General features: G+C 44.1%; 2 protein-coding genes across 2 annotated transcripts; both read right to left on the bottom strand.

The window, feature by feature from the left end:
* Positions 1–312: 312 nt before the first annotated feature.
* Positions 313–2,933, bottom strand: ttr (transthyretin (prealbumin, amyloidosis type I)). The gene is made up of 4 exons (XM_012831533.3): positions 2,777–2,933; positions 1,158–1,297; positions 733–868; positions 313–537 (listed from the first exon to the last, which is right to left on the bottom strand). Exons 1-4 carry the CDS (start codon positions 2,840–2,842, stop codon positions 430–432), a joined length of 450 nt encoding a protein of 149 aa, XP_012686987.1. The 5' UTR covers positions 2,843–2,933; the 3' UTR covers positions 313–429.
* Positions 2,934–5,821: 2,888 nt separating this feature from the next.
* LOC105903740 lies at positions 5,822–22,071 on the bottom strand. Its single transcript, XM_031574837.2, has 15 exons — positions 21,808–22,071; positions 18,406–18,531; positions 17,857–18,012; positions 17,630–17,768; positions 17,347–17,516; positions 16,920–17,054; positions 16,057–16,242; positions 15,503–15,647; positions 14,890–15,235; positions 14,599–14,741; positions 14,103–14,318; positions 13,652–13,897; positions 11,209–11,330; positions 10,694–11,017; positions 5,822–9,583 (listed from the first exon to the last, which is right to left on the bottom strand). The coding sequence occupies exons 1-15, from the start codon at positions 21,868–21,870 to the stop codon at positions 5,822–5,824; spliced, it is 6,279 nt and encodes a 2,092-aa protein (XP_031430697.1). The 5' UTR covers positions 21,871–22,071.
* Positions 22,072–23,150: the final 1,079 nt, after the last annotated feature.

Genomic DNA, 23,150 nt, shown 5'->3' on the forward strand with positions numbered 1-23,150 from the left:
CACCAGCACTTTCGAGAAACGCATCTCTTTCATCTTATCACAGTGCGCCACTGCAAGTGTTCAGGTGGCTGATAGCTAGTGACTCATTATGAGTTTGTTCTTCATTCTCAACAATTATAAAGTATGAGACCGCTCTATCAGCTTCTCTAGTAAATGTGTAGGACTTATCTTGATCCTCTATATTCTGAATAGCCTACCCCACACTTTTGGGAACCACTGCTTTACAGTCAAAACAATCAAATTCAGAGGTACACCAAGCTTTGTCCTTGCTTGAAGATGCATGAGATTGAGAAAAAAAAAGAACTTTCTGCATTTATGTCGTCACATGTTTATTATGTGTTAGCATAGTGGAGAGTCATTGGTATTCTTTACTGACTTTAGCTGAGGGTACAGGTGTGTGTGTGTTGTGTTATGTTGTGTGTTTGAGCATCAGTCATGAGTCTTGACCACCACAGCAGTGGTTGTGTAGGAGAAGGGGCTCAGCAGCAGGGCAAGAGTGTAGTGACGATGTCCTTCTGCGTGTGCTTCAAACACCACCTACAGAGCACACACAAAGTAGCAGGAAACACACTCAGTTAAAATGGGATTTTACTCTGCTGGAGAGAAGCCAGCAGTTGACCCTGTCACATGTGGATCAAGGTTTATGTGAGGAACTGTGGAGGTCACTGTTTGGCACTGAACTAAGATTTCAAGTATACTCCAGCTTTGTCAAATTGTTTCTGACAGGCTCACCTCAGCCACCTCGTGGAACGGTGTTCGCCCCTCCCCTTTCCAGTATGTCTTTGTGTCGAATTCTACACGATACACTCCAGCTGTGAAGTCCTGTTCTGTGATCAGTTCATGGACCTCTCCAGTTGGGTCTGTTTGTCTGAGAGGGCGATAGAGAGGAAAAGATGGTGTGACTATAAAAAGCCCAAACTCAGAGAGATGAGCTGTTTGTGATTAATTATGAATACAGTATACACACACATCAAAGAGAAGTCCGTCTATAAAATCATTCCACTTTGAGTTCCAGTCTTGCACAATTATGTCCTCCGTCATTTGTTGTGTTACAACTTCTATAAGTGAAGTGTTTCACCATCAAGCTGTTCCTATGCAATAAAATAGTCATTTATGTTGTGTCTGTTCCTGGGAGTACTTTGTTGAGCTCTGCCTACCCGTTTGCCACTTGTGTCCACTCTCCATTTGCACCTCGCCTCGAGACCTTGAGTGCCACACTGCCTGCAGGGGCCCCCTTCACTGCGTCCAGGATCTTCACCATCAGCGGACACTTAGCATCTGAGCCACCGTGGGGATCCTGAGGTCAGAGGTCACATATCTGGGGTCTGACTGTGATCAGAACAGGGAGTCTCTCTAGGCAACTTCCTGTGACAGTCCACTGGATCCCTAGGCTGTGGTCAAATAGTAAAAAAAAAAGTCCTATGTCTTTTCCTAACCCCTTTTCCTTGACTGCAATGGAAAACGTTATGAGGTCGAGGAAAAATATGAAGGAGAATGCATAAGGTCTTAGGAAAAGACAACTGAGACTCTGACTGCACTTACACTACACTATGTAATTATGCAATAGCGGATGTTATTGACATGGGTCTTTAAATGTTGCTACTGCAAGGAATTGTGGGACGGCATTATCTCTTTTCCTTTCGTAAGGATTGTCCACTGTAGCCTAGGCTAAAGGAGATTTAAAAAAAAAAAAAAAACCTATCCATAGCATTTAGAGAATTCGACTAGCCCTTATAAGCCCCTATGCCACGCACATACTTCCGGGTCATTTCATTCAGTAAGGAACCTTCCTAAGCCAAAAAGACTATTTGACCGTAGCTTTCGTTTTTTGTTAGGTCTCAGCTTAGTCTATCATGGCATTACTGTAACTTCCATAATAAAACTGATTGATCGGCCTGTTTCAAATGGTCCCTTTCTGTCCTCTCCTTTCCTGTCTTTAAATGGCCACACAAATTTGTTTATAACTGGACAATCAATGTGCAATTCATGGTTGTTCTGCCAGCCATCATTCTAACAATTTAAGCACTATAGCACTTTAAATTAAAACATTCAGAAGACATACTTTAGAGGCCTTTAGAAACATAAAGTATGTTAACGGCCAAGTTCCTGGCATGTGAACACTGCTGGAATAGGCTATATGTATGTTGTAAATCTAAGACTAGGCTAACTCAACTAAATCAACTGACACAGGTTTTTCCTGTGAATTGAAGTGTGTGTGTTTGTCTGTTCAAATAAGCGCATCAGGCCACTGCCCTTTTGGACAAGTGGGTGGTCCTTTGAAATTACGAGAAACTAGCTGTCCTCATGTGTACTTCAGTGCTTACCCTATGCATCACTCTTCATTCACAGTATTGATTATTAATCTGAAATGCATTTGTTCTACTCTAATTGCGTAGATTTATACAGTACCTAGATAATCTGTGGACTTTTATGTAACATATCCTCTGTTTAGCATAGCAAGACAGTCAGGTAAGCCAACCATATATACAGCATACTTGTTCTTTTTAACCCAGTATACTGGTAGCACGATGAACAATTGATTTCATGTGCTGGATTCCTTTCATTTCTGTACTGCGAGAGGCCTCATGCGGCAGAAAAAGCATGTTAACCCTCGAGCCCTCAAGTTAAATCTACCTCACAAACCACATCAACCTCCTTGTGGTTAGATCTAATTGCTAGTGGGAGACCAACAGTGCTACATTATAGTTCCCCAGTCTTACCACAGATTTCCTAATTTTCCTTCACCATACGACACAGGTGCAATTTAGGTACTTACCACTGGGGCGGCGTTGCATAGCAGCAGCGCAGAGGCCAGGAACACACAGACCGTGCTCTTGTGCATGGCAAGGGCTGATAGCTTTGTGCTGTCCAGGCATGTGTGTGTGTGCCCTCTTATAGGCGGGCGGCATCAGCTGACCTGAGACACACTCGCTGCCCCTCTCTGTTGACTGTGTAAATACCAGGCTGATGAATAACTCAGCACAGAGCTGGCTTTGTGGCAGCCCTTATTAGAAAAAGGCTTAATTCACCGGCAGCCGTCTGCAGGCTAATCTCCGTCTCACACCATTGCCCATTCCCTAGGCGAGACGTCAGGAGGGGGAAAAATACAGCCAACCCAAAGAACAGTATTCCTCCATCCTCCTCCACAAACACGTGGAGTAGCGGTCTCCTGCCTAGGCTGAGTGGGAGACTGTTTGCCTGGAGTCACCTCTCAGGTACTGCCCCTTTGTGGGATTGAAACACCCCTTGACCCTGAACCTGATGAAGCCTTTCGACAGAAAGCTTCTATGATGAAATATGTTGTTAGTGTTTAACGTTCCCCGCTGTAGAAATATGGATATTAAGTTTGGGCCAGTTTCAGTTTTTCTGAAGTGAAGGTTTTTTTTCTTATGAAAATCCACATCAAGAATACATTTGGCTGGTGAACAGGGCTCCCTCCTCTATTTTACTGTTGTATTTCCATTCAGGACTTTAGTGAAGTGACAACAGAACAGACCACTTTAAAAGGCTGAAGGAGTGATTTTTCTCACAACCCTTTTATTCCATAGGGTGCAGCCTTATTAACAGGCAGCGAAAGAAAGGTGCCTGCCAACTGCAATTACCCTGTTATCCGTGTGATGAAATAAGGTTTTATAAAAAAAAATACACATATGTAGTGTAGGGGAGAAGACTATTGCCAAATTGATAGAAAGGAGCTTTGAATGCTAGATGTTATACTGATAGTGATAATGTGATACAGTGAGTGAAGGCCCTAATCATGGAAATGGACTGACTGTTGTGGTTAACTGGATGAGGTTGTGGTAAAGTGACCTTTAAAATCCTTTTCGCTCCTCGCACTTGCAGAACTCTCCCTGAGCACTGCTGACAATAGCATCTTCAGTAATGCAATCTAAGGTTTCTACTGAGAAAGCCAGAGTGAAAGTCCTGCTTCCCTCCATCCACAGACAGAAATAAGTGCAATACATTGCTTTTCTACATTGATCATGACGCATATTAAAGCTGCTAACAGCCTGGAAGACTGCATATAGTACAATATGAATGTGGTGTTGTGGGGTGGTTCGTCATGAAGTTGGTTTAACTGTGAATACATTTTATGTACTGTATATGCAAATGTTTCTTTACTGTGTTTCTTTAAATGTGCCAACAGCATCTAGTCAGTTTACCAAGGGTGATAAAAAGCTTGGTATCCAATATAGCTTTCAGTTATATTTCATAATATTGCTCAACTTCACCTTCTGAGAGACCCCTTGTGTCCTTACATAACTTAGTGGAGTATGCTGTTGTTTGTTTTGCCTGATCTCTTTACTGTGGATGTGAGCCTGAGGAGTATACCAGTTGGATGGCTCTCAAGTTGTTTTCAGTGCAGATGACTGGGCTGTACTCTGTGCTAAGGTGACCTCTTGTGGTTTTCCTATGATAGTTCACCATGAGAAAGCTCTACATTTATTTTTGGATTGGTAATCAAGCCACACACACACACCAAAAAAATGGAAGATTACATGGCTTTATTATTTCACATCAACACGCAAACATAGAATGCAGTGATCACTATGTTTTATTATGTTTTTGTATTCAGTGCAATATCTTTTTTTTCTTCTCATATTCACACAAACCAGAGGAAATGCATTTAGTGGAAAGCATAGAACTCATAAAAATAGTCATAACACGTAAATTGATCTCAAGATGACCATATATTCTAATCTGATGTGTAAAACCCATTTACCTCTAAACCCAATACCAATAGATGAGTGTCTAACCTTCTGGATTGCAACCCCTTGGAAAAAATGTCCACACACCATGTCATGTCTGAAGAATCCTTAAAGCTTATACAAGCCTTCAGAAACACTGAAACTACTGAAGATATAGAAAAGGGATCAACATAACAAGTTAGAACGAAGTTCAGTTTAAACTAAGGGCGATTTTCTGCAAGAAAATGCTAATGTAATTGTGCCGCAGAAGTAGTCGGCCATTACATACCGTAACCTATGCAAGTACATGGATGCTAACACTGGATGCTAGGTATGAGAGCAATCTGTTAGTGTGTTCTTGTATATTCTGTTAAACACAGTGTGTATGCACATGTGGTTTGAAGACAAATGTGCAGTATTATTACAGAGAAACTGCACCAGTTAAACATAATTGGTAATAACACATTTAACAAAGACACCTGTCATATTCTAAGCTTATTAGCCGTTGCATGCTTTTGTGTTTACAGTAGTCACAGCTTTTTCCATCTCTGTCATCCAAATTGAATAAAGTAGCCCCATTCATACATTTGAAAAAGGGCGATTGAATGTCTCTGCAGTTGCCTACTATACATTTCATATAACAGAAATAGTGAGTTATTGGCAAGGTTTTCAGATGATTTAGATATGTGTTGGTTCATGAGACACAATCCAGTTTGTGTTAAATCTGTACTTGTGTTAAATCAAGACATCCTTGCCAGGAATTTAACTTGGGCCATCTGCCGGTATTGATGCTAACTGCTATACCAATAAAACATATAACTTGCCATCATTCATTTTCAATCGGAAAATAAACAATTAAAAAGGGCAATTCATAGAAAATCCGCAGACCTATCAATTAGCTGAGTACACACTGCAAAGCATTAGGATGGACCTGTTATACCAACAATGACCGGAATAATAATAAAAGACTGAAGAAGAATGATATGTTATTGCTTGTCAATCATATAAAAATGCACCCAAAGTAAACAATTCTCAAGGCGCAAGGCAAGGCTCAGGTAATCAAAATAGGTAGTCTTGGCACAAAATGAATGACACATACTTCGGCATCCGCTCTAGTCTCTCTGTAGAATTGCTTACTGTTGTTTACATTTCCCCATAGGATTCGTTGGGCTTTTGGGACCCTTTGGCCCTTTCTTGCTGGCTTTTTTCTCCTTTTTACCCAGACTGCTGGAACTGACTTCAGCTGTAGCCCCCTGCTCCTGGCCCTCGGACAGTGCCCCCTCCCTGTCCTGCTCCTCTGTGCTCTCATCTGTGGGGAAGTCTGCTTCCACCTCTTGTGAAAATGCTGCACTGTGCAGAATCTCTCCTACTTCAGCAGCCAGACAGGTAGTACTAGCTTCCACTGTTTCTGTCTGTAAATACAGGTCTCCTGTCACTTCCAGCGTCTGTAGAGTTTCCAGAGTCAGTGGCCCCTCTGTCTCCATCTCCACTCTCCTTGGTTGTGGTTCAGCTCGCTTTTGCTCTTCCTCCTCACTTGTTAACTGTGGAGTACCCTGCTGTGCCTCTATTGCAGCCTGTGACTCAAGCTCTTCCACTGCTCTTTCCAAGCCCAATGGCTCTCCCGCCTCTTCAAGCACTGCTGTGGCCACTATCTTCTCTGTTTGTTCTCCTACTATATCAGCATCAGCATTCTCTGATCCTGTACTCACAACCTCAACCTCAAGTTTATCTGCCACTACACCTTCAGACTCTCCCTCTGTGCCCAGCTGACTGTCTGGCTGCTCTGCTGTTGCTACAATGAACACAGCCTCTACTGATTCTCCCTCAGCTCCTAATGAGGTTCTAGCCTCCTCTACTCCTGCTACATCTGACACATGATGCTCGAGTGATTCGTCAACCACTGACTCTGCCTCTGTCTCCACTGTCATGGTATGCTGCACAGTTTGCATGGACATCTCTGACTCAACTGGAGCGGCAGGTTGTGCATTCATGGCCACCGGCATGGTTTCCTTATTGTCGCACAGATGCACCCCCTCTGACTTGATTGGTGTGACCTCTGCATCTAATACTGCCTCATCATATCCACCACTCTCTGACTCACTCAAATCATCTGTTTGGTCTGAATGGGCTGTGGAGCACTGTACCTCCATGCTCCCTGCATCAGACACGTCCCCTTCGTTTATGGGGTCCTGTTCCTCTTCATTTCTTTCTGATTGGTTTTCAGAGACCTCCAAAGATCCACCCTGTAAGTCCTGCTCAGCTTCCCTTAGGGGTTCCATCTCTGCTTGCATTGGTTTGTCTGCTTCTGGGATGTCCATGCTAGAGTCATTCTCACTATGCACTGGGTCAGTACCCTGGAAGGTTTCCAGAGATACCTCTGGGCCGGGGCTCTTGTCTATATCCAGCTCCAGGGTACGAGATTGAAGTTCAGTCTCTGAAACATCTGTTGTCTCTTGAAGTGAAACTGGAATGTCTACTGAAGGAGTTAATTCTGTGGGTCCATCGACATAGCTTGCTTCTCCGTCCCCAGGGCCTGACTCTTCTGCTTCAGGAGTGTCTTCCAGTGATATACTGGATACCTCATTTTCAATCTCCTCAGCATGTGTGTCGTTTGTTGAAGACACCAATTCACCCACTGACAGAGAGGTTGTATCATCCACCATTCCTGACTCGCACTGCAGTGAGTTACCAGCACTAATCTGGTCTGCTACCAGATCAATGATGTCAGAGTCATCTGGGGATACCTCAGGTATAGATAGAAGAGTTGTGTCAGATGAATAGGCATCCACTGTCCCTTCGTTTATGGGGTCCTGTTCCTCTTCATTTCTTTCTGATTGGTTTTCAGAGACCTCCAAAGATCCACCCTGTAAGTCCTGCTCAGCTTCCCTTAGGGGTTCCATCTCTGCTTGCATTGGTTTGTCTGCTTCTGGGATGTCCATGCTAGAGTCATTCTCACTATGCACTGGGTCAGTACCCTGGAAGGTTTCCAGAGATACCTCTGGGCCGGGGCTCTTGTCTATATCCAGCTCCAGGGTACGAGATTGAAGTTCAGTCTCTGAAACATCTGTTGTCTCTTGAAGTGAAACTGGAATGTCTACTGAAGGAGTTAATTCTGTGGGTCCATCGACATTGCTTGCTTCTCCGTCCCCAGGGCCTGACTCTTCTGCTTCAGGAGTGTCTTCCAGTGATATACTGGATACCTCATTTTCAATCTCCTCAGCATGTGTGTCGTTTGTTGAAGACACCAATTCACCCACTGACAGAGAGGTTGTATCATCCACCATTCCTGACTCGCACTGCAGTGAGTTACCAGCACTAATCTGGTCTGCTACCAGATCAATGATGTCAGAGTCATCTGGGGATACCTCAGGTACAGATAGAAGAGTTGTGTCAGATGAATAGGCATCCACTGTCCACCCAGAATCTGTGTTTCCAAGTATGGCTCCTGTTAAATTCCCCTCTGCCAGCTTAGGGACATTGTGTTGGGTAGGGTCCTCAGTCACTGACATTTGTGATGATACGGTCACGTCCTGTGAGGACACAGGCAGGCTTTCCCCATGGTCTACAGTGGCGTCCACATCAGGCTCACCAAGGTCGTCAGAGAGATCTTCTGGCACAACTGTGGCTTTCTCCACGCTGTCTATCTTCAGGTGAGGTTCAGGTTTGTAAGACTCAACCTCCACTGCCACATGTTCCTCAGCCAAAACGCTCCCCTGGATCTCCACTGAGACCTCCTCTTGTTGGGATGTGTCTGTGGTCAAATCCACAACTGTTTCCTCAAAAAACACTTTCTTCTGCAGCTCAGTCTCAATCTGTGAAGTTCCTGGTGCTATATGAGGAACTTTTGGAATGGCAGTAGCAGAAATTACCTCCTGTACGCGTATGCTTGGAAAAGAGCTCATCGGGTGTCCTGCTGGTGCCGGACCTGGACCCGGACCTGGACCCGGACCCGGACCCGGACCCGGACCCCCCAACCCCTCGAAGAACCGTGTGCTGAAATTGGGTTGCTGGGGTTGAGGTACTGGAACATGGGTTATGTTGCTTTGTGCCATGTTAACTCTCTCACTGCTCATCTGACCACTTTCATAGGCTGGCATTGTTGGACTTTCACTTGAATGACTTGTTGGCCACAGTGTTCTGACACTTCCTGGGGCATCTTGCTTCATCCCTACCTGCTTGTCCACTAGGACCACCCTCTCTTGTCTGGGGATATGCATCTGCTGGGGTGCAGGGGTGAATGTCTGGCCTGGCATCTGTGCTACATCTCCAGGCTGCCTTTGCATGAGCACCACATGTTGTGACCCGTCAGTGTGTTGAACCAGGGTATGACCACCCTGAAGCAGTAGCGTGGGGCTAGTTGGGGTGCTGACTCCCTGTAACATGGGTCCATGGTTGACTAGAAATATGCCCTGACCCAGTCCCCCAGGGGGCCTCTCGGCCAGCAGCACTCTGCTCTGAACCTGTGGCTCCACTATGTAGTACAGGGGCTGCTGCTGCAACAACACAGTCTGGGTGGGCACAGTTTCACGCAACTGCATTCGAGGAAGCGTGGCAGAGCTGCTGATAGTCCTGGTGGTTTCAGTGGCTGTGGTCTGGATGGAAGGAGGTGGGGGAGGAGCCTGGACAACCGTAACCTTGCTGGTAGAGATTGAACTTTCTCTCATGACATCAGTTTGCAGCGATTCAGCCTTCCTTACTGCTAATGGTTTTGGGGGTTTGCAGATCTGGGCAAGTGTGGTGAATCGTGGCCCGAGATTGTCGAGAAACTGAAGGTCATCGTCAGACCCGAGAAGGCTACAGCAGCCCACAGAGCCAGCAGGAGATCCCTGCCCCTCGTAGTCATACACAAGCAGACCGTCATTTAGTTTGTGGTTTTGTGTTTCATATATCGCCTTCTGTGGAAACAATACATGTCATTCGGATTTGTATTTGTCTACCTTTTCATTTTTATGGTTTAACTTCCAATAACACATTCAGGGCCTCATTTACTAACAGGATTGCGCTCATTTCAGGCGTAATTTCTGCGGGGGAAAGACATAAAACTGTATTTCCAATGGAGGCGCACCTGAGTAAAAGCGCAGATTATCGCTGCTGGGAGGGTATAAGGGAAAGTGGGTGTTCGTCGCAAAGAGATGGGAGGAAATGCGTAAAGTGCGCCTAATTATGTATTAGTAACGAAACAAGAGGTGTTTTAGCATGACATATCAGCTGTTAAATGAAAACTTTGTGCGTGCGAGAAATTTGAAAAATACGAACATCAGAAATGTTATTTGTTTAAATGTTTATATTTTATATATCATTTAATATAGGCATATAAAAAATTGTCCCACCAGCTAGCTGTTCGGCCAGGTCTTATCCAGACTCGCCGCTCCATTTATGGTTTAAACCGTATTTCAATCCATCGTTCAAGCACACCGAGTACAGTGCTCGCCTTCTGCGTAGGAGCGTATCTATTCAGGAAAAGTACTTGTACTTGAAGTACACTAACTAACGCTGGCATCACGGTGTAAAAAGGATGAAATAACAATCACAGAATTTAAGGCACCTGCACTGAACAGAAGGGAAAGGCACCTTTACGGTCCTGTTCAACCCTTATAAAGCAAATCTTTTTTGAAAAGCATCGTTTCAGTGTCGGAATACGCCGTTTTAGAAGGGCTAAACAGAGAAATATGAATGCTTTTCTATATTTAATGTGTACGGGGTCTAAGTTTGCTGTAACCTCGTAAACCAAAAGCTCTAATTCTAATTCTAACTCTTCAACCATGGTGGCAGGAATATGTTCCCATTCTCTCCTATTTTAGTGGCGCGCTATTAACACTAATGGGCGGGGTTAGCCGCAGATTACGCGACAAGGTTCTAAATACCACGGAAAATGCAGAAAAATACCGTGCGGTATATGCAGTTTGGCAAAGGCGCAGATTAAGCTGCGGTGCGCAATGTTAGTAAATGAGGCCCTCAGAGTCATATTGACACAATCCTAAACATGACTGTGAATTCTCTCTCACCTCAGAATAGTACTCATGGAGCAAATCATCAGGTAGCGCAATCTGTTCAAAGATGTCTTGCTGCAAGTGGGGATAAGAAGCATAAAGTTCCTGCCTCTGTCCTGAGGCAAATGTATTTTGCGTGAACTCGTACCGATGGTCCATCTCTCGCATCCCGCCCATCATCCCCTGATGAAATGTGCTTCCTGTTTCGCCGTAGAAGCTACCTGTTCCTCTGCCGAGAAGACCCATGGAGGACTTGGTGGCAACATTAGCCACATTCACAGCACTTACAGCATAGCCTGCATCGCCAAGGTTGACCGGACAGCTTAAGAGAGGAACCTCCTACATGTCAAAAGAAGACAATCACAATTTATGACCTTTTATGGGCCCAACATGGTACCTCAAGACTAAAGAGTAAGCTCATGTATGCCTTGTAAAAATGAATCCTCAACTAACTAGAACTAGCAGAATATTATTTAACAGGACAAAATAATTGAAATTCAATGTGAATTCTGTGATGTCCAGTATGTTACCTTGTCCTCTCCATTTGATTCAATATGATATGGGATCAGGTGCTCTTTAGCACCGAAGTGCAGTTCAGTAAACTGTGCTGCTGCTGATCCACACTGGCAGAACATTAGCAGAAGCGGGACCACTACGCACAAACACACATACACAAAAGAAAATTATATCCACCACTGTTTTACCTTGAATTCAATAGATGTACTTATTGAAAAGGCATTGTTTATATCAGTGTTGTCAGTTGAACTGCAGGAAAACAGCTGTACAATTATTTGTAATATTAAATGAAGTTGTATGAAATTATAAATTGAATAATAATGAGTAGCTTTCCATTTTTCCAATCTGGTATAATTCAATGTTATTAATCAACTTTCATCTTCACAGCAGTAGGTATCAACAGTAGGAGTGTCAGGAATACCACAACAGTGACATTTCACAGGCAATGCTAAGGACACAAACTGCCGCATGATTTGGGCGTGTTCCGTTTCGCTTGGTGTTTGTGACAATAAAATATGTGATGGGGCTGCCCAGAGGCAGATGAGGTGTGTTCTTGAGTTTCTATATCTGATGTCACATGGATGATTGAGGTTGTGTATCAAGTTCTGTATGTCAGCACCTGTGTGTGTGTGTGTGTGTGTGTGTGTGTGTGTGTGTGTGCAATGAGTGTAATTGCCGACATGCTAAGCAGAACAGATGAGTTTCTGCTCTGGTCAAAGCTGGAGGTAAAACATACCAAATGCGCAGCACTCTACGAACGACGCAGCGGTGGTGACCGCTGGTACAAAGCAAGGTCAGACAAACCTCCCTCCTTCACACTCATGGGACAACCAATCAGGGTCTACTCTCGTCACGAGACCTACACCTATCTGGGCCATAAGTTCAACATTGCAGGCGAGTGGGGTGAGCAAATACAGGAGCTATCCTGTGACTATAAGAACAGAATTGATCTGATTGATTCCTCCCCCCTCCCTGTAGTCTGGACTGGAGGCCATCAGAATGTCTTACAAGACATGAACAATAAAACAGTCGAAGCCGCAGGAGATGGCTGGGACTGAACACCCACTCCACTCGGGAGGTACTCTTCCTCTCACACAAAGAGGGGGGGCTCGGTGTCCCTAATGTGTAGTGGACCTACACCACTACAAGGCTGACACACCTCATCAGGATGCTGAACAATGATGATGCTGCCGTTCGAGAGCTAGCCAGAGCCTCCCTCCTACTGGACCTCAGGAGGAGAAAGGTCCCTTTAGCAACTGCTGGCCAGGAGAACTTCCTGGGCTTCAGGAAGAAAGGTAATGGCAAGCTGGACACCCAAGCTGCAGGTTATGGTGTTCGGTCAGACTGGCCGGACCTCAATGACCTGTGCAACAGAGCGGCAGTTCGACTGAAATGGGAGAAAGTAAATTCACACACTGCACCAGACGCATCTGATGCAGTTGTCACAGACCCATCTGTTAATGTGGATGCTACTGTCTACCACAATGGGACACAACAAACACTCCACAACACAACAGCAAGAAAGTCCCTCCTGAACATTAAACAGGCAGAGACAAAACAACACTGGACTGGACTGAGACTGCAGGGGAAGTTGGCATGCCTTGACTTTGCTGACCACTCTGTCTCTCATTCAATGTATAGGAATGCTGCTGTAGGAGAGGACATCCTCTGCTTTACTGTTAAAGCCAGACTACAGGTGTTGCCAACTAAATACAATCTAGCATTATGGTACCCTAACACTCATCATCCACACTGTATAATGCACTCTAATCCCAACCAACATTTAGAATCCATTGCTCATATTGTTAATGGCTGCAATAAGTACAAAGGACTTTATACTGCACGTCATGACCGCATTGTCGACCTCATTTCTAGTACTGTTAAGGGAGTATTCCCCCCCAATGTGTCAATGTACAAACACTCCCGTATAATGCCAGATTGGTTTAACAGCTCTGATGATGTGTTCTGCAACATCCCTAACACCCCTGATGTTGTTTTCTTGGACAAGGTTAAAAGGGAGGTAGAAGTCCTTGAGGTAGCCTGTGTCTATGACCTCTATATAGACATAGCCTTCCTTGACAAGTTGACCAAATACCAGCTTATTGTTGCTAAGATGAGAGACCTAGGCTATACATGTAAGATGGTAGTATTGATATTTGGAAGCCTGGGGCATGTCCATAAGCTTTCGGTCAGTGGGCTACGACTGGCAGGACTTAGTAAGAGACAAAACAACTAGCAAAGTTCTGCTCTGTATCAGCTGTTATAGGTAGTCTTGCTGTTTGGCGTAGGAGATGTTTCTTGTACCCATGAGTCACTAAGCTGTATTCAACCTCTGAGAAATGTTTGAATCATTTCTGTACAGTATATGATTGGTGGATTCAAATAAATAATTTAAATGTGTGTTTGCGTGTTTGCGTGTGTGTGTGTGTGTGTGTGTGTTTGCGTGTGTTGATTTACCCAACATGAGCGCCAGCCCCAGAAACATTAGGCCGATAGCGGACATTCCCACATTGGTTTTGGAGCTGGTTTGCAGAGCTGCCTTGAGGCCGCCACAATCTTCTCCCTCGTTGACACACGTGCACACATGCAGCTCCACCGTCTGTCTGTCGGAGCAGGTCAAACCCTGAGCATCAGACACTTCCACGGTTATACGATACACCCCTGGCCACAAGAGCTCCTTGGCCCAGAAGGCAGCTGTGGTGTCTGTCAAGAAGATTAAACAGAGCTTGGTTACAATAGAATGATGATCCATGTATTGGCTTACCTTATATAAAGTTTTAGCTCCAAGCAAAAAAAAAAAGACTTCCTGATCTTGCAGGACTTCAGATGGTACTGTATAGTGAGCCTAATATGAAGGATTTTTATCCCCAAAGGATATTTGCTGAGCCCAGAGAAATGTTGCTCTTACCATCGACTGGCTTCACCTCCCATGCTCCTTGGCTTTCCTCTTGAATGAGCCGAAAGGACAGCGGGTTTGCACTGTCATCCTCATCAAAAGCCGAAATATACACAACTTTGGTGTCGCTGCAGGCATGCTGATACGTGGTCACCAGCATGGGGCAGTTGTCATTTGAATCTTCCACATTTATCGCTATGGTTCCAGTGACAGTTTTACTTGGCATATCTGGGGGGGGGGAATGCAGCCACGGTATGTTTTCAGACATGGGTAACATCTCAGTTTATTTCTATGAGAGTGCCTGGTACAAAATAAGATTTTGAACATCAAGGGCTGTCTGACATTCCTATGTCCACATTATACATGCCAGCAGCACCAGATTCTGCATGTATGCCACCAATATGACATAAGTAAGAGTGGGTTGGTAAAGTATATCCCCACCTATGGAATGCCTCTTGTCTAAACAGAGATCAATCGTTTGACCTGATCTAACTGTTGCATAACTTGCCTTCTGTCATGCAAAGGATCATGGCTGTGTACGTCCCGTTCACCACGAATGGAGACTCTCGATCTGGCACCTTGTTTAGGGTAATCTCTGCTGTTGTATGATCAATGGTGAACCAATTATCAGGATCAAGACCTTTGGCATATCTGTTTACAAACAAAAATAATTATTCTTCAAAGAGCATTAAGCATCTTTTGCACATAATTAAAGATGTTGTCCAAAGTGTCTTTATATGCTAAATCTTTCCAGTCATAGTGACATTTTTAGTGAATGTAATTACGTTGTTTCACATACCTTACATTTTCTGCCACCTCTCCAGTATCTCCATCTGTGGCGGGGTAGCTGGCAATCACCATTGGGACTTTCACCTTCTCTGGGTCCTCTGACACCGGTATCTCCTTCACCTTGGGTTGGAAGCCTGGTCCATCTGGCATGTTGTTCACTGCAATCTTGATTGGGTAACTTTTCCCAGGTTTTTTACCTGGCCCGGGTTTGATGCCTGGTTTTACCCCAGGTCCAATAGGGACAATACCTGGCCCACCTCCTCCACCCGGACCAACAGGCTTAACCGGGCCACCAGGTCCAATAGGAACAATACCTGGCCCACCTCCTCCACCCCCACCTCCCCCGCCACCCCCACCTCCAATAGGAACAATACCTGGCCCACCTCCTCCACCCCCACCTCCAATAGGAACAATACCTGGCCCACCTCCTCCACCCCCACCTCCTCCACCCCCACCTCCAATAGGAACAATACCTGGCCCACCTCCTCCACCCCCACCTCCTCCACCCCCACCTCCAATAGGAACAATACCTGGCCCACCTCCTCCACCCCCACCCCCACCTCCTCCTCCTCCTCCTCCTCCACCACCTCCTCCCCCGCCACCCCCACCACCTCCTCCTCCACCACCACCCCCTCCTGGAGGGCTTATTCCTGATCCAGGTATATCCTTCTCCAAGCCCAAAGCTATGGCAGATCCATTGACGAAAGGAGCAACATTCTCAATTAGCAAATCCAGGTCGATACTTTTGATTGTCTCATAATCCACTGCCTGTTGGAGGCATCGGTGGTTATTTGAAGTGGTCCATGACACATATGGGAAACAGGAGAGGGAGAAGATACATAAGACACAGAAGATACACAATAACCCTCATGCAGAATGTATTTAATGGCCTGTCTGAAAAATCCAAGTAATTCATTTAAAATGTACTAGTGCTAGCACTACCAGACTAAGCTCAGGTTTTGCAGTGACATATATGCACTAGTTGGACAGCTGAATGTTGGTCAAGCACTACCAGACTCAGTATTTTGTAAACCAGTACCAGAATCAGTTAAATGATGCTTGTCAGAAACAAACAAAAATGGCTTGCTTTGGAGCTTGTGATTCATCCTGTTGTGAAATGTTTCACTAATGTTGTCATGATACACATTTCAGAACTCTCAAGTCAAAAATGTCATACCTTAACCAGCCTCAGGATGCCTTCATTAGTTACAGGATCGGTTTCGATGGTGAATAGGCCTTCCTCGTTTCCGGACACAATGTGAAAAACGGCCAGCCAGTTATCACTGTCCACTAAATCCACATCGAGAGCTTTGAGTCTCATCACCACCAGGTCCTCTGCTCCTTCATCCACGTTTCCATTGTACTGAGGATGTATCAGAGGAAAGAAGATATATCAGGTGATAAACCAGCAGAGTCAGGCATGTCTAAGTCAAGGTCAATCCGCTGTCTCTCAGATTCTCATAATCAATTTGAACTGACAGGACCTGTTATATATTTCCAGTTATAAGTAATGATTCATACAGAGGTATACTTTCATTATGGTGTGTACTTTGATCAGATTGATCTGAAAGTATTCTTTACATTTACATTTAGTCATTTAGCAGACGCTTTTGTCCAAAGCGACGTACAAGGGACATTCTTGGCAAAAAATGTGAACAGACTTGTTGAGCCGTGCCATTTCTCATCATCAAGACATGGGAGTTGAGTGATCTTAATTACTAAAATTACTGGAGCTGAAAAGTTTTGTACCAGTCCCTCCAGAATCTTGCAAGGGCTTGTTGTGATTGTTTCTTCAAATTCAAATCCTTGAATTTGCATGAACGCAAGATCGTAAAACATCCTGGGGGAACTGCTTCACCACCTTTCTATAACTGTATGATCTGTGAAAGCCTGTCATGTGAACTTTTGAACTAATGTTATTGTGTATCTGTCCGATGTTTTCTAACCATGTCTCCTATATGTCATCATTATTCTTTCCTTTAAAAAAGCCTCTGCATGCTGATAGCTATGTTGGTAGCATTGTTCTTATACTCTTCTCACCATGTCCTTCTCCAGAGTGGGGACGTTGTCGTTGATGTCTCGGACTGTGATGTGCACTTTCCCAGTCGCTGTGTTTCCACCTGGAGCTCCAAACCCATCAACTCCTTGTACAACGACTGTGTACGAATCAAGCATCTGAAAAAATGCATTTGCATTCACATTATCAGGTGTTGGTTTGATAAATGGTCTTTATGTGGGGAACGAGGATTTTCCCACTGTAGTAAACCTATTTGTGAATGTAGGTATAGATTTTGATTTGCAGATTTTGATTTTCACCCACCATCAGTAAGTTACCTACCCCATTCATGCAGAAATCATGTCATGTTATGAAATCACCTAGGTGAAACCTGAACCTGAAACCTTCACCCCAATATTCCCTGATGGTTGCAGACACATTCTGTTGTTTCTGTGTTTAGCCGGTTCTCACCTCTCGGTCCAGGATTGGTCTCTTCACAGTGATTTCTCCTGTGGTTTCATCAATGGCGAAAACATGCTCCGACCCTGTAGGTTCTTGGCTCAAGATGCTGTAGGCAATCTTTGAGTTTATACTTCCCTCCTCATCAGCGTCGTAGGCAGTCATCGTTGCAACAACGGTACCTGGTGCGTACAGTCATGTGGTGAGTGCATCATGAAGGCACACCATGATAGGTGAGCCTTCAGTATTTTAGAGAACTTAGAATCAAGATTTAAGAGCAACAAGTCCTTCTTACCAACTTGGCTGCATTCTCTGACTGATACTGACAGGGGCTGGAATACAGGTGCGTTGTCATTCTCATCAAGCACCTGTATAGATAACTCAACCGGATTTTCTGCCAAGCTGCCTTTACTGAACCTTGCGCGTGCTGTCAGCTGTGGAAAAAAAAAGTTTAACCTTCCACTCCAATTTTTTATCTTAGTATTTGAGTTTACTGGGCTTACTCAAAACATAAAAACTTACATTGAACACTCGATATTCCTCTCTGTCCAGAATTCCTGTTACTTTAACAAATCCTGTATCTGGGTTCACAATGAAAAGGTTCACTGGTGCTTCGTCTGCACCTTTTCCAGACAAAGAGTACTTCACAGAGTAAGTACTGACTAAGTCGGAGCGAACCTGGAACAGAATAATTGCTCTTAGTGTTGCTAATGTGTAATTTCATCAACAGTGATGATTGTTGTCTTATCCTAGTTCTCCCAACCTATCACAAAGATTTTGGCAACTTGAGTTAATGCTTTGTACACAGACATGGAGTTCACAAACAGTTGGTTGCCATGTATTTCAGTGGATAAATGTCAACCAACAAAGAAAATAATCTGATTAGAATAATTCATCCATCCATCCATCCATTCCTGAAGATGCCTTTCATCTGTATTTTAAGCCCTGAAGCACACTGGACAGGGACAAAATTGGTCTTCTTCAAGCAGACACACTACAGATATGATACACACATACAGACACACAGAGAGAGAGAGAACACTCTGTATCTCAGAGTTGAGGTTCTCTTACTTTGGCAATATAGTCTTTCTGGGTGTAGTCAAAGTTCTCCTTCAGTTTGGCTGGAGGGATGACCCACTCTCTCTTCTGCCTCCTGAGTAGACCATTCTTCCCCGCTGTTGCTTCTGCCTTGAAAACCTTCAGAAGGGAAACAGATGTGCTCGTCATTTTTCATGTCTGTCATCATTCAGGCAATAGTTCTTAGAAAAATGTGGTCCAAGATTAGTCTTAGAACAACATTAGATTTTTAATGGAGGATATAAGAATGCATGTCTGTAGCACGTCAAGGTTTTGTTATTTTTGTAAGACAAGGACAATGTGATCTGCAAAGGGCAGGGTAGATGCCTCTTTTCATTCCAGTTAGCATGGACACACCTCTTCCTGGTGTGTGTGCATGACTGGAATGATGATTTAGAGTGTCTTGTTCTAGGGTTTGTGTATATTGTGTGTGAGTTCCTTTTCCTTTCCCTACAGTATCAAGTTCATGAGTTTTATATGCATGTTGCACACATGCTGAGAAAATGTGTAGCCCCATATCTGTACTGTAAGTCTGATTTGATTAAATTCAAAATAAATGTGTATGTAATAAAAGGGTTTGAGTTTGACTCTGCTTTGGTAAGTCAGAGGGAAGTGTTGTATACTTACAGCCATGTGATGATGTGAATGGTGGTGTGTGTGTCTTACAGTTTAGGGACATTTTTAACCCAGGGAAAGATTCACAGGCTGTCGGAGACATACATGATGCAACATAAGGGTGGACTCATCATCAGTAATATCAAGCCTCTTGATGTCTGAAACTGCTGCTCAATGCATCTGGACCATACAATAACATCTGACATGAACCACAGGCAGCAGTGTGCTCACACATACTGCACAGGCCTCACACATATCACATCACAGTGCTGTTAGACTGGACCTGCTGAAGTTGCAGTCATAGCAACCTCTGCCATCTAAAAAAAAAAGCCTAGTTCCTGTTAGCCCCCATCTAATCTCAAACAGTGGTGATGAGAAGAGTGTCTCTGATCCATGAGCTCTGTGCTCATCAAATACCCATATACAAATCCCATGCATATAGTCACATTTTATTAAGACCGACTACTAATAGTTATGCACATACTTGTTTAAAACTGTGCTAGAAAGGCCATGACCAAATGACAACATGTAACCAACTGTACAATGACAAGTATAGAAGTCAACCAGTCTATCTGGTTTCTCCAAATGATAAATGTCACACAGACAGACAGAAAACAAGTTCACTTAAGGATCTCTGACACTTATGATACTAGTCACTCAGTCAATGATAACTGGCTCCAGAAACTGTGGAAAGACCCTGTGGCTAAGGTGTGGTGTTCAAAGGAACCAAACTGTCTGTAGTTATCCTGTCACAGTCATTATCCGTGGGAAAATTACCAAATTTCCCAGGACTAGGCCTAACAGTACTGACTACAGAGAGGAGAGTAACAAAACTAGTGACAAGCTTTAAAGATTTTAGATAAAACATCACATGAAATATTTCTGCTGATCACGTGGTCTGTGTGAAGAAAAGATATGCAGCGTACAGGTGTCTGATTATCATGACATAAGCATTCAACTTCACCAACCATATACCACCGCTTCAGTTGATACTGTGAGTGCATCTGCATGCCATGAATACAAGTTCACACCTCAGCCGTAGGCACAAGCTAAATGTATGTGCCCCCTCACCTTAACTTCCTTAGAAGATATTTGTCTGCGCTGGCACACCTGTGATGGCACACCTACGTGGATTCATAGGGTTGACTTTACTTTACCTCTAGTTCATTCCTTGTTAATGCAAGCTCTTTCTTTTCTAGACCTGTTAGTTTACTAGTGAAGGTAAAAAGTGAAGTAGAAACGAAAGGAAAAGAAGGAAAAGAAACTTCAATGCAAATGCTTGCCAACCAACAAAACAGAGCCTGTTTGTTTGCAAGTCATGAATCTTCTGGGAGACGGGTGCAGAGAGGGGGGTTGGGTGGTGGGTTGTGTAAGAACAATTTGTCCGTGTGGGGAGGTGAGTTTTGCAAATGAGAAGCACTGTTGTAACCTTACGTATATGCTTCACACTGTTCGAAAACATGCCAAAAGGAAGCCCGATGTAACAAATAAAGTCCCTCAAATGTGAGACAACAAAAATGCTCAAATAGTTTTACCCTCCTGACATTTAGGAAATGAAAAACATGTGCTTGGGCTGCCCACATTTTAATTGAATAATTGAAGACCACCCTTTAGCTCATCTCTCACTAATTAAGCTGATTTGTGACATGAAACAATAGACCCCCAAAGACATGTGTGATTTGCGGCGTTGTGTAACACCATTAACTTGTTGAGTGGTTAAGCACTTTTTAAAAGTTTCTTGAGAGTAGTAGCCCCCTGCTCTCGGAAATGTTTCCAGTGTCTCCAGTGACTCTGCATGTTGGGATATGACTCCAGCCTGCAGGCAAATACTGTCCTCGGTGATGCTCCAGGCAGACCAAAAAGACAGTTGAGGCATATTGTGCCAATGTAAACTCTCACACGCACGACAAACTCCCACACTCTCCCTCTCTCTCAGCTTCCTACACACATACACACACCTTAGCTACATTAAGCACATGCCTACTATTTTTCACAGTCTCATCATATATATTAAACATATATGCTATTCTTGTAGCCCATAGGTATTACTCATATATTTAGCTGTGGTGTGCAGGATATATTTAACAAACCTAGATCATATAATTGGATTTGACAAAAAAAAAATCATACAGTTTTGTTTATATCAAAATAGCAGAAAACCAATAATGGTCTGGTAGAATGTGGCCTTTTTGCATTCTACAAGCGGTTTGTGTTCATAAGAATGAATGCCTTATAGCAAGTTCATTCACGTTCCTTGTGGTTACATAGCAAGTCCTTTGCAGGTTGCAGCATACCTTCTTGTTTTAACGTCTAATTATGGTATGTGGATATCCCACATGTTGCCAAAGCCAGAAATCAGATGGCCAAACTTGATTACCATTTGTAGATAGTGGACCATAAACAAAAAAACATGCTACTACTTTGAATACACATGGCACAGGGAATTCCCCAAACTAATAAAAGTGAATCAAACATGGTTGCTGAGTCTGGTCTGGTCTGCACCAGCAGTGCAGTTAGGTTTCGGGGTCAGAAATAAAAAATGCACAAACAAATAGCATGCATTCACATATGCATTCACTCCTTCTCTCTCTCACTGCCACATACACACAGATATGGAGGGGGACTACTCACCACAGTGAAACACAGGCACATACACACAGTTATGGAGGGGGACTACTCACCACAGTGAAACACAGGCACATACACACAGTTATGGAGGGGGACTACTCACCACAGTGAAACACAGGCACATACACACAGTTATGGAGGGGGACTACTCACCACAGTGAAACACAGGATTAGAAGCAGGAAACAGCAAATCCCAGCTGGCCCGCATGAAGCCATGGCAGCATAAGGCAGAGCACTGGGCAGCAGTCTATCCCTCTCTCTTGCTCTGTCTGCTGTCTAGCTCTCCCTCTGGCTTTCACTGGTTGTTTCTGTCCTCTTGTGTGTATGTGTGCGTGGTGGGTGTTCTTCTGCAAGCAGCCAAAGACACACCCTTTACAACAGCTCTCACACACCCCTTGGCCCCCCTCCCACTACTCATCTCCCTTTACCTTTCACCGTCTCACCGTCCATTCCTCTACCCCCCCCCCCCCCCATGTCTTTTCTTATCTATCTCACTATCTTGTTCTGCTGCTGCTGACCGTGTCAATAAACCCTCACCAGCATCAGGTGTTGCTTGTATGTCATAGCTGGGTTGTCTGACTGGTTCTGAGTCTATTTTGGGAGTATACAGTATATTCCTGTTTGTGTGTATGTGTGTGAGAGAGAGAGAGCATGTAAAACTATGCTTGTGACTTTTTTTTTGTGGGGGTATGTGTGTGTGTGAATGTGTATGTGTGTGTGTGTGTGTGGTGGGGGGATTACATGAGGGTGTGTGTGTGTGTGTTTTTGTGTCTAGGTTGAGTAACATGCCTTGAGTGCTGTACCTAGCAGCAGCAGCAGAGGGAGGACAAAGGACACAAGAACAGCATGTGCTCTCTGTAAGACTGACTGGCAGAGATCACATCAATAATGCAGCCAGACTTTGGCCCGCTTAGCACTGAGCGCCTCTACCCTCCGCCCCTTTCCATTTGTAGTTAACACAAGCTTGTACAGCTATATTGTGTATGGCAGTGAAAATCAAATAGTGACCTGACTTCTAAAAGGATGATTAAACTGTGTAGTGTGAATGTGAAGAAAAGTGAAAGTGCACAAATGTCAAACAGGTTATATATGATATTTGAACGGGTTAAGGCACATCAGGTGTAGGCCCAAAAGGGTGTGTCTGTAGAAGAGTGCAGTCATGTATGAAGGGAACACGCCAGACAGGCCCAGTAAATACATAGTTTTGTTGATGGATTAGTATGTATGTGTTGGTGCATCTATGTCTGTATGTGTAGGGGTTTGTGATCATTGTAATGTGTAATTTGCTGTTAAAACTTGTCTGTGAAGTGTTGGACACCCCAACACTACCACCATTTGGCCAGTAGGGGGTGCTCCTTACGAGGCCATACCTCTGCCAGGTCACATATCTTGCATTTCCCAGAGATCTTGGGGAATGTGAAGAATTCTGCAGCTTATAAACAGTCTGAGTCTGTGGTCAGTTCTGGTTAGGCAACTCCAGAACTGAGGTTTTGCTA

Source organism: Clupea harengus, chromosome 10 (assembly GCF_900700415.2).
Source record: "Clupea harengus chromosome 10, Ch_v2.0.2, whole genome shotgun sequence".
Classification (NCBI taxonomy): domain Eukaryota; kingdom Metazoa; phylum Chordata; class Actinopteri; order Clupeiformes; family Clupeidae; genus Clupea; species Clupea harengus.

Excerpts from the sequence above, each read along its gene's own strand:
- ttr (XM_012831533.3), bottom strand. The coding sequence starts at position 2,842 with ATGCACAAGAGCACGGTCTGTGTGTTCCTGGCCTCTGCGCTGCTGCTA. Across the intron at positions 1,298-2,776 it reads TATGCAACGCCGCCCCAGTG|GATCCCCACGGTGGCTCAGA; the intron begins GTAAGTACCTAA and ends CTCTGACCTCAG. Across the intron at positions 538-732 it reads CGTTCCACGAGGTGGCTGAG|GTGGTGTTTGAAGCACACGC; the intron begins GTGAGCCTGTCA and ends TGTGCTCTGTAG.
- LOC105903740 (XM_031574837.2), bottom strand. The coding sequence starts at position 21,870 with ATGGCTTCATGCGGGCCAGCTGGGATTTGCTGTTTCCTGCTTCTAATC. Across the intron at positions 18,013-18,405 it reads AGAAAGACTATATTGCCAAA|GTTCGCTCCGACTTAGTCAG; the intron begins GTAAGAGAACCT and ends ATTCTGTTCCAG. Across the intron at positions 14,742-14,889 it reads GAGGTGGCAGAAAATGTAAG|ATATGCCAAAGGTCTTGATC; the intron begins GTATGTGAAACA and ends GTTTGTAAACAG.